General features: G+C 44.4%; 1 protein-coding gene across 1 annotated transcript; it reads right to left on the bottom strand.

The window, feature by feature from the left end:
* Positions 1-41: 41 nt before the first annotated feature.
* Positions 42-10,594, bottom strand: IKBKB (inhibitor of nuclear factor kappa B kinase subunit beta). The gene is made up of 21 exons (XM_059490715.1): positions 10,456-10,594; positions 10,289-10,383; positions 9,540-9,657; positions 8,746-8,815; positions 8,275-8,363; positions 7,758-7,847; positions 7,297-7,421; positions 6,438-6,545; positions 6,025-6,154; positions 5,382-5,576; positions 5,040-5,154; positions 4,607-4,730; positions 4,207-4,358; positions 4,032-4,093; positions 3,444-3,553; positions 3,133-3,182; positions 2,685-2,784; positions 2,357-2,504; positions 2,033-2,160; positions 1,115-1,205; positions 42-621 (listed from the first exon to the last, which is right to left on the bottom strand). Exons 1-21 carry the CDS (start codon positions 10,558-10,560, stop codon positions 553-555), a joined length of 2,274 nt encoding a protein of 757 aa, XP_059346698.1. The 5' UTR covers positions 10,561-10,594; the 3' UTR covers positions 42-552.
* Positions 10,595-10,680: the final 86 nt, after the last annotated feature.

A 10,680-nucleotide genomic window follows, 5' to 3' on the forward strand; every position in this document is an offset into this window, starting at 1 on the left:
ATTTTTAGCCCTCTCATGTTTTAGAGACCCTCACAGTGAAAGAGCTTTTTCCATTAAATTGTTATTGAGCGCACCAAAAAGAGCAAACCAAAAGTTTACATGTTTGAGATCATTTCGTTCCCATACAGGAAACAAGTATTAGGTAAGTACAACCATTACACTTAAAGAAAAAAAGTGCAAATCAGCAAAGTTAAGAAATTCAGTTCACAGTTCATTAGGAAGGTGACATCTACCAGTGACTGGGTATCCATGTCCATTAGAAACCCTACAATGCAGCAAAACAGCCACAGGTGATGCCTAAGGGAAGATTTATCAGGACAGAGTATCTGCTGTCTTAAGGCACAATTAAGAACATTTTCCAAGCAGTTAAGAACAGGCATTCCCTACTGGATCTTTGTGAAGAAGTGTCTGAGAAGCGGATACTAAAAGCTAGGCCGTGTCTCACAGAAGCACTCGGTGACAGGAGAAGAAGGCAGGTGGTGTTCCCTTCTCAGAGGCAGCAGCTTTTCACAGTTGGCTTCCCAAAGCAGCTTCAGAGCAGCCAAAGTGATTTTACATCTCTGTCTGTCCTGGGCTGTTTGTTTCTTCCACCTGAAGCTGCAGCCAGCTCCAGTCTAGAGCCTGAAGAATAAATGAAATTCAACACCAGCTTACACTTAAACTTTCTCTAGGATAAAGGTGAAGCATGTTAAAAACAAGTTGGTCAATATAATTTCGTGATGAGCTGTCAAGGAAACTTAACCTACTTGCACTCTAGTATTTTACAATCTTTTTAATATTCTGCATCACTAAATGAAGCATCCCTGCCCACCACTGTACTGCCACCCATTGATCCTAAATTTGGGTGCAGTTTTGCAGTATTTTAGCACAACTGCCAAGTGCTTTGCCCCATCCTTTACTGTTCAGCACAAATTCCCAATTTTGGAAAGCAGAATATGTCAGACAACAGATTATGAGGAACAGGAGCTTCCTATCTCTGCTGCTCCTGCTCTCCCCTTGTCCAGGAATAAACTGCAGATCTCAATTTGCTCTATCAGTGGTGGCAAAGCTGCAGAAGCAGAACTTTGAAACCATGCACTTCCCCAATCCATTTAGAGAAGAATGAATACATTACCAAGAAACTCTGCTCTTGATCCTTCATTGTGTCGTGCATCACATTTTCTAGTTGGCTACAAAGTTTCCGGGATTCCAGCAGCAGCTCCTCACTGAAAGGGACAATTATTGCATTATTAATTTCTATTAAAGAGATGCTGCCTCTATCAGCAAGAAATATTTCTGGCACATACAGAACACTGAAATCAGTCAGGTCATAGGTCTGTAGCTCCTCACTGAAAGGGACAATTACTGCATTATTAATTTCTATGACAGTTTAAAGAGATGCTGCCTCTATCAGCAAGAAATATTTCTGGCAGATACAGAACACTGAAGTCAGTCAGGTCTGTAATTCATATTGCAACTTGAAAAGTTGGTGGCAGCCCCTGAGTTACTACACAGGGGAAAGGAAATGTATTCAGGATGGGATTGGGTTGTTATTATGTGGAACCACTGTTGCTAGAGAAAAAGCTGAGAAGCCTGGAAACTTAAGGATGGAGTAACATGCAAATAAACCAAGGTCTCGTTCCAAGTGGTGACCCAGTTCATTTGAGGAAGCCAAAACCACCCAAGCTTGGCCACAGCATTCTCCTCAATGGCACAGCTCAGCTGCTATGACCTTACATGACAATGCTTCAATAGTTCTTGCTATCAGCACACTTCCAGGTGAGCCCAACCATCTCAGATTAAAGGCAGAAAACCAAAAACCACCATTATTAGTGAAGCAGGGGGAAGTGAACTATACATGATTCCCCATTTTTTGTAAGGCAGATCTGCAAGCTCCAGGATGTGTGAACTACTAAAGTAAACCAAGACTGCTGCCAACACAAGCTGAACACAAAGTGTAAAATATGAGAAACCCTGTGTGCCACAAAGCAGGAATCCCAGCTTTGTGGTGCTGTTAGAACTCCAGAATGAAGAAGTCCAGGCTTTGCCTCACCTTTTCCTCACAGAGTCTGATAAATTGTACGTTCCAGAGGGGACCTGCAGCAGCAGCTGACCCGAGCTGCCAAGCCTTGAGGTGTTCATGCTCTCTGGACTGCCAGTGACAGGACCACGGACTTTACTCTGCAGAAAGCACAGAATATTCAACTGCAATTATTTCCACTTGTTTTCAGCAGCCAGGAATATGAGACAAGCTGGAATTGGCTTTAATACAAATTGAAAATAAAGAACTATATGACATAATCAATTTACTATTATTTTGGTAACCTATGGTACAAATCCCATTCTTGGGTTAAAGTGGAGTTTTTCTTTTACTTACACAAGCAATTTTCAGCAAGTTCCACAGTTCTTTCTGTCGTTTCTCCTGAAGCCTCACAACTGTTTCTTCATCTTCACTCATCAGAGTCATCACTTTCTCCACTCTGGGGAACAACTCCAATGCCTTCTGTTTGCAAACTACAGTTTTACTATTAAAAAAGTAAAAATTAATCAGATCACGTGGACCACTGCAGTAGAACATTCCTGAAGTTATTTATTTCCTGCAACACTGCAAGATCTCATTAGCTGTATGCATTGAGATTTAAAACTTCTCTTGCTGGAAGAGAAAATGCCTTCTCTCAGCTGTGAATAAAATCTACAAAGCTCACCTGAGCTGAGCATAAATGACTCGAACTTTCTTTTCAAAGGTCTGGATTGCCTGCAGGAGCAGTCGGACAATTTCCTGGCTGTCACCACTTGTCCTCTGATCTGCAATGAGAGTCAGTGTCACACAGAAAGGCAGGTCCAGAGGACAGTGAGAAGATTCTTAGTGCCTTGTTTCCACTACTGCTTCAATCCTGAAGCATCCAAAGTTCAGGATATGCAGGTTTGAGTGGGATAAATTACACTGAATTTTGGCCACCTTCTTCAGAATTTAAGAAATTTGAAAAGGAGAGCTGGGAATGTATCAAAGGAGCAGCCATGTCTTTTATCCTTCCCACACAGAAGCAGATGCTTGTGGCCACAGCCTGCTCTGAGAAGAGCTCCAGAGGAGATTTGAGAACAGCTTATAAAGCCACACAAAGCAAGCTGAGCTTGAGCTAAAGTGTCTTTTACCTCTTGGCTTCTCTCTCAGTCTTCGGTACAGCTCTCTGGCTTGTTCTTCTCTAGAACGAAAAAGCAAGAAAAAGAAAGAATTTCCAAAGAAACAAAATTAGAACAAACAGTTTGAAAACTCCAAACTTTTCTAAACCTGTCTACCACTTCAGACCAGTGACAGATGAGTCGAGGGCCAATCTTTAGTGTAAAGTCCTCCCCATAATGTGGGTGGAAATAACAGCCCTTCCATTGTGCTGTAGTCTGTAAGCTCAGCTAGAAACTGAAGCTAACTGAAGACTGCACCTGCAGCTCAAGGCAGTTCAACTCACAAATCCTCCAGTGTTCCTCCTTGTTTACGACCCAGCGGGCTCCTCTGCAGGTCCACAATGTCTGTCTGCAGGGCCATCATCCTCTTCACTAACTCGTCCACATCATCCTCCTGAAAGCAGGGCAGAACGTCAGCAACAGAAGTCTCATACTTGAAGACACTACCATCCATATTTAAAGACACTACCATTCATATTTTTTCTTTCTCATTCATATTTCTAAACACTGATTTCTTGCTGTTAAGACACAAACAGCAGCCTTGGCCAAAGACAAATGAAGAATATGAGTCACTTCAATTCAAGGAAATTAGGTTGGTGCTCTTGGATAAAACAACTTCCAAGATATTTCTGGGGTTTCCCCAAGATCTCCCTTTTTCCCCTAAGCCTTAAAACAGAGTAAGCTTCATGTAGTACTAGTAATGGACAAAAATGGTGCCATGCAAACCAAGGCAATGTGAAATCTGGAATCAGTCCAAACACAAGGAGTTTCTATTCAAGGCAGGGACAATGAGGAAAAAGGGGGAGGAGGGGAGAGATAATGAAATCAAGGCTCTTTTTCTTTATGATAAGCAGTTAGATTTAGAAACATACCCGCCCACAAAGTTCCACAGCTTGCTCCATCTCCTTCCAGGCAAACAGCAGCTTCTCAGAAGCTACAGGAATCAAAGAACAGTGAGTGGCTTCCTCAGGTTCACAGAGAAAGGGGGAGTTGTTTTTGGGAGGATAAGAGGCATGAAAAGACCCGTTTGCCAGATGCTATACTCACTAATTCCAAATTCAATCTGCTCTTTGTACTTTTCCAGATCGATCTGGATGCTTGTTTTAAAGAAGTCCAGCTTTGCTTTCAGCTGCTGAGAAAGGGAGGCCATTGAGTTCTTCATCTTTGAGAGGGTGCTGTTGTAACGTAACAGATTCATCCTGGATGGACAACAAGGTCCCGTTAGCCTCCAAAAATAAAAATCCACCAGGCTAACACTTACATCCAAAGTAAACACTTGAGACAGCAGTGAGCACAAATGCCACAGGGCTAACTCTCAGCTTTTCATTAATTGCTCACAGCTCCAATCATGGGCTCCCCCGTTCCAACAGGGTCCCATTTCTGCCCCCCCTCTCACCAGAGCACAGAGATAAGCACAGCAAAGCCAGAGATAAGTGTTTTATCATACATGGCTGCTCGCTGGCCCTGCTGCAGGCGGTTGCAGTCCTCCTTCAGCACCCGGATCGTGTGCCAGATCTGACCCCACACCTTCCGCAGCTGGAAAAAGTGCAGATTCTTCTTGGGATCCTGGACTGGAAACAGAGGAGTGGGGAAAAGGGAAATGTACATATCAACATGAAGCTGGAAAGTTGTGTTACCACAAAACACACCAAAATATTGCTCCTTTGAGGGGCCTGCAAAGCCTAGAGCTGGATAACCCCTGTGCAGCTCCCCTAGTATATCAAAATCAAACACTTCCTTTTTTTAGTTTTTCTGATAAATGGAATAAATGACAGTCCATTTTACTGCTTCTTGATGCAAAAGCTCCCTCTGCTTTTTTTTTACATGACACCACTCTCAACACAGACCCCCCTGGACACTCATGGCAGAGAAGTCCTTACGGATGCAGTCGACACTTTCGGGATGAGGACGCAGGGCCACCTGAGCCTCGTAGGAAACTTTCTTGGTATCAAAGAGGAAGAGGAGGTCTGTGTCTGCAGCTGCAGTGTCATTCACCTGCAAAAGACAAAAGACCCAAATAGGTTTTCTCAGAAAAGCAAGCTGTGGTAGCACCATAAACAGAACAGTCCTCAGCTAAATGCAGAACACCAAAGCAACAGTGTGCCTGTGCTACAATGGCTGTGAGGTTCCCACAGCAAAAGCATGCCAAGACCCATGATCCCAAACTGAAAGCAGTGTCTTCTGATTCATTAAAAAGCAAAAAAGGGAATATCCAGACTCACCTTGCCATCAGCTGTATGTTTAGTGACCAACTTCTGAGAAAACAATGCAAGTCCTGCTTCCTGCAGCAGCTCCTGGTCTTGTTCTGGAATTCCTGTATCTGACTGGATCCTGGCCTTCACACTCTGCAGAGTCTCCTCCTCTGTCACAGGGTAGGTGTGCACAGTTCCCGTGACCATGTTCAAAACATGAAGCAACTGCAAGAAGAGTAGCAGGGCATGAGAAAGGCTGAAGATGCATTGCCCATGATAGAGCAGAAATGGAGGCACTGAGACAATGACCACCAAAAAACTGTTCAAAGCACTTGGCAGACTCAAGAAGTCACTCTGCAGTTAATTCCTAACATTATGGCAAAGTTCTTGTCCTCCACCAAGTGAGAGGAGACATGGCAACTAAATGCCTTCAGCTGTAGAATCCTCTATCAGAATATAGAACTAAAAATGCACAGAAACTTTCACTACTCCTAACAAGCTCAGAGAGTGTTTGACCTCAAAGAAGCAACAGGAAAGCACCTGTCACTAACTGTCAGAAGACAGTTCTACGAGTTTCTTCCTCCTAAGTCTATGATTCAAGCCTCTCCTCTCACAGACTACAGGCAACTACTCTCTGGAAAACTTTTCAGGGTAATCTGGACCTATTGCTTACCTTCAAGTTCAAAATGTCATCCAAAGCTTTGAAACACCCGTTGGGTCCATAGGTAGGGTCTGTCCCTCTCTGGCGTGGGTGCCACATTAACATGAGCTGCAGCCACTTCTCCAGCCTCTCAGACAAAACACTGAGCAATAAAAACCAAAAGGAGGTCAGAAGAGGTAAAAGTGCATCTGCAGTAATTAAATGGTCTGTTCTGTGTGGGAGGACTAACAAAACTCCCCCTCACCTCTCCCTATCACAAATGCAGCGTTTAGAAAGCAGAAACCAAGACTGACAAGTGACAATGGCACTGCCTGCGTCACGCACTCAATTTATTCACATATTAACACAGCAAGGCACATAATATTATCTTGGTCCTTTTGCAGAAGGATCAGTTTAATCTCAGCCCAGCAATTTCTAGAACTCACCTGTTCAGATTGTTTGGGCAGGGCAGACTGCTAGAAAACTTGACTTCTCCAGACAAGTCCTCTGAAACAACAATATCCAGCTCACTCTTCTGGCGCACTTTTGTATGCCTAATGTAAGCAAGCACAGTGGTGAAATAACTGCCTGCCTTTGCCATCCTGTAAATTATTAGGCTCTTAAAACTACTCTTGACAGATATAATACAGATATATATGTATATATAAATATATATAATACAGATAATATAATATAATATAATATAATATAATATAATATAATATAATATAATATAATATAATATAATATAATATAATATAATATATTACATTCTATATATTATATTATATATAATATTATATACAATACTATACATTACTTACATTACATTATGTTACATTACATTATGTTACATTACATTATGTTACATTACATTATGTTACATTACATTATGTTATATTATGTTACATTATGTTACATTATGTTACATTATATTACATTATATTACATTATATTACATTATATTATATTATATTATATTATATTATATTATATTATATTATATTATATTATATTATATTATATTATATTATATTATATTATATTATATTATATTATATTATATTATATTCTCTTGACAGATATAATACAGATGCCACTTTGGTTTCTGTTATCTGCCCTGCAGGATATCCCATTCAGGAATGCTGAATTTGCTCAGGTGGGTTAAACTCCTGTGAAGGAATCAGTTTCCATAAGGGCAAGGAACACAGGGGTGTTATCCTCAGAACCAAGGGACCACAGTTCCATTTCCTGTAAATAGGAAAGTCACATCATGCCCATTTTCACCCAGCCAGGGTTACTCACCATTGCACTGGCTGCCAGTTGGGCAGGAATGGTCGGAAGCCTGTGATGCACTCGAAGGCAAGTGTGCCAAAGCTCCAGTAATCCACTGTCACTGTGTACTTCTGCTGCTCCAGCAGCTCTGGAGCCTGATACACACACATGAGACAAAGCTCTGAGCTTCTTCTATCCCCTTAACATGTCATTAACATTTGGACAAATGATTGAAGACATTACTGAATGTCTTTACATTAATCTTTACACTGCCTCTCACGCGCTTAAGAGTGTGCAGCATTCCTGGCACTCCTGCTTATTTCTAACAGAAGCAACAGAAACCCCAGTGTCCGCAAAAAAAGCAGTCACCTTTGCTAGTTTCAGCACCCCAAACACACCCCATACTACACAAATACTTAATCCCAGCCCAAAGCTTGGTAATTGTTAATTTTACCCCACTAGAAACGCTTCTAGCTGAATTCTTTTCTTACCAGGTACTGCAGAGTCCCAACAAAGGATGTGCACAGGCTGCCCTGATCCAGCTCCTTGGCATAGCCAAGGTCGATGATTTTGTGTATTAACTGAAACACACAACAGAGAATAACAGTGCTGGACCAAGTCTTGTTTAAAGCACATCATACAGCAGAAAGAAAAGTTCAGCTCTTCAAAGCTACACCAGAAAGGTGCCAGTGAAGAGACAGAAGTAAAAACAGGAGGCTACTGTGGATTCCTAAAACCACAATGAATTTGAAGGTGTTGTAGCACACTTAGCAGTTATGCATCTAGCTCCTTCCAATCTTTGATCAGTACAGTCTGGCTCTTTCCTTAACAGCTGAAAGTCAAAATTTCAGGTGTTAACAGATGTCTAACACAATGTCCCATCCCAGCTGCACTCAGAATCCTGTTCCTCTGACACAGGTGTTATCCTGGGGCAGAGGGCCCAGGTAACTGCATGAAGCACGTGCATGTTCCCTGTCTGTGCAGGCAGACACAACTGCTCCTGCTTACCCTTTGTTCCCCTTGCTGCAGCACAATGTTCTCTGGTTTCAGGTCTCTGTGGATGATCCTGTTCTCATGAAGGTATCTGAGAGCAGAAGCTGAGACACAGAAAAAGCCAATTTTAAGAGCATAAACAACAGTACCTAGCAGGAGCTCAGTAAGGATTCAGTTCTATCTATAATAAGCATGGCTTTCACATCAAACCTTGCACAATCAAACAGTGTAATGTGTAAAGTTAGCATCACAGAGCTCTGGACACAACTGAGTTCTCTCTCTGGGTGTTCCCTCACATCCCTCCTTTAAACTGCAGTAACACTGGCTACCTTCCATCAGGCAAGGACCTCCCCAGACTCCCAACACTTTTGATCTTCAACATCATAAAAGGTCAGTCTAAAATGGAGTCACTGAGGTCAGTGCTGGATATTTGGAGAGTGGATTCAGGACTAAAAGGGGACAACTGAAGGTACTGCCACCACTTACCAATGTCAGATAACAAGATAAGAATAGCCTCTTCCCGCAAGCCACAGCAATTCTCCAGCTGGTTCAGGTACTGCAAGTAAGCAACACAGAATGCAGTCTTTCCCTCCTCTATCCTTGCATCAGGGATGCAAGAAATTTCAGCAATTAAATTCTCCAGAAGCACAAAATTCTATAGGCTGTGACCTGTGGTAGCAGCAATCACAGCTTTGTAATTAAACCAGCCTTGGTTTGATTGCATGGGAGGATAAAGGAGCAGGTGAAAGAAGTCACTGTCATCCCATTCTCATCCTTCTCTCTGTTCCATCCCCTCTTTGCCATTTCCCCTGTGCCTGCCAGTACCAATTCCAATCTCAGGCCTAAGGTCTGTGTTTTAGCTATGGGCAGATTATAGTAAAGGCCAGAAAAGCCTCAGGATTAAAACTATCATGTGTTATTTCTTCCTATGACAGACAGGAGTTAATCACTTTCAGGAAGGGTACAGCCTACAGCTGCACCTACAATGGTTTTGGCCATACTTACATACTGTTGCACATCCCTTAGCACTTGCCCTCATTCTTTATGTGCAAACTCCTCACAGTGTCACTTGCATCCAAAAAAATAAAAAGAGTTTCACAAAGCATTTACGTCTTCAAAAGCTGAACATAATATCAAGGACCAAGCCACCAACACCTGTCGATGCCATTACTAGAATTAAGAAGCATCAGGATGTGAAAGCAAAGGGAAAACTTATAAGGAAAACCTAGGATAAGATTAGAAGCTGATCCATTCCTTGGGTACCTCCCCAGGGTCCTCACCTTGCGGAGGTCTCCACCCTGGCAGTACTCCATGGCCAACAGTGGCAAATCATTTGGTGCCAGCTTCTGCATCCCCTCAGGGACATCGCGGGCAGCCACCACGTTGGGATGGTTCAGTCTGCAGAACAAAAATTAAAAATTAGGCAAGCACACGTGATCTTCTGAAACTGCTACGCAGGTTCACGTGCTCCTGCTCATCACCTAAAGTCCTACATGGTCACAAATCCTTTTAGAAACTAAATTAGTGAATTCTAAAGGTTTGCATCTTCTATGGATCTAGTCTCATTCCAACTCTTGGCATTTCACGTGCAAGCTAGTGTGTTTCTTCAACACACACGCATTAGCAACAAGCCTTGCAAAGGAATGCAAGGCAGTCTGTTGCCCCGTCCAGACCCAAACTGCAATCAGACCACTACACCCGAAAATGAAATAAAATGAAAAAACACCCCAAGGGACTGCCCCAGCACAGAGTTAAGTCAGGCTAGGCAGCAGCGTTGTTGCAGCGCTGAGGGCAGGACAGACGAGCCGAGGACGGCAGCGTGACACCCAAGAGCCTCCCGCAGCACAACGTGGATTTCCTCACGCGTCAATTTCCCCGCACTTGCGGAGCGGGCACCGCCCGGAAGGGAATCCCCGGCGGCCCAAAGCCTCTCCCAGCCTCTCCCTCAGCTCCAGGGCCGCCCCCGCCGCGGCACCGAGCGGCGACCCCTCCGCCCGGCCCGGCCCCCGAGCCCCGCCGCCCGCCTCACCTCTTCATGATCTGTATCTCCAGCGCCCAGCGGTCGCGGTTGCGCGGGCTCAGCTCCTGCCGGCACTGCTTGATGGCCACCTGCTCGCCGGTTTCCTGCGGACACAGCAAGAGTTGGGCTGAGCCCGGCTCCCGAGCGGGGGCGCCGCGGGCCGGGCCGCCGCTTACCTTGTTGTGCCAGCGGATGACATTGCCGAAGCCGCCGGTGCCGAGGCGCTCCCGCATCTCCCAGGGCCCGCAGGTCAGCGCCTGCAGCGCGGGCGGGCGGCTCATGGCGGGCCCGGCTCCGCTGTGCGCTCCGCGGGCCCGGCGCTTCCGGCTCCGGAGCGAGCGCCGCCCTCAAAGGGAGCGCTCGGAGCCGCCCCGATCGCCGCCCTCAAAGGGGACGCTCGG

This window comes from Ammospiza nelsoni, chromosome 30, assembly GCF_027579445.1.
Source record: "Ammospiza nelsoni isolate bAmmNel1 chromosome 30, bAmmNel1.pri, whole genome shotgun sequence".
NCBI classification, from domain to species: Eukaryota; Metazoa; Chordata; class Aves; order Passeriformes; family Passerellidae; genus Ammospiza; species Ammospiza nelsoni.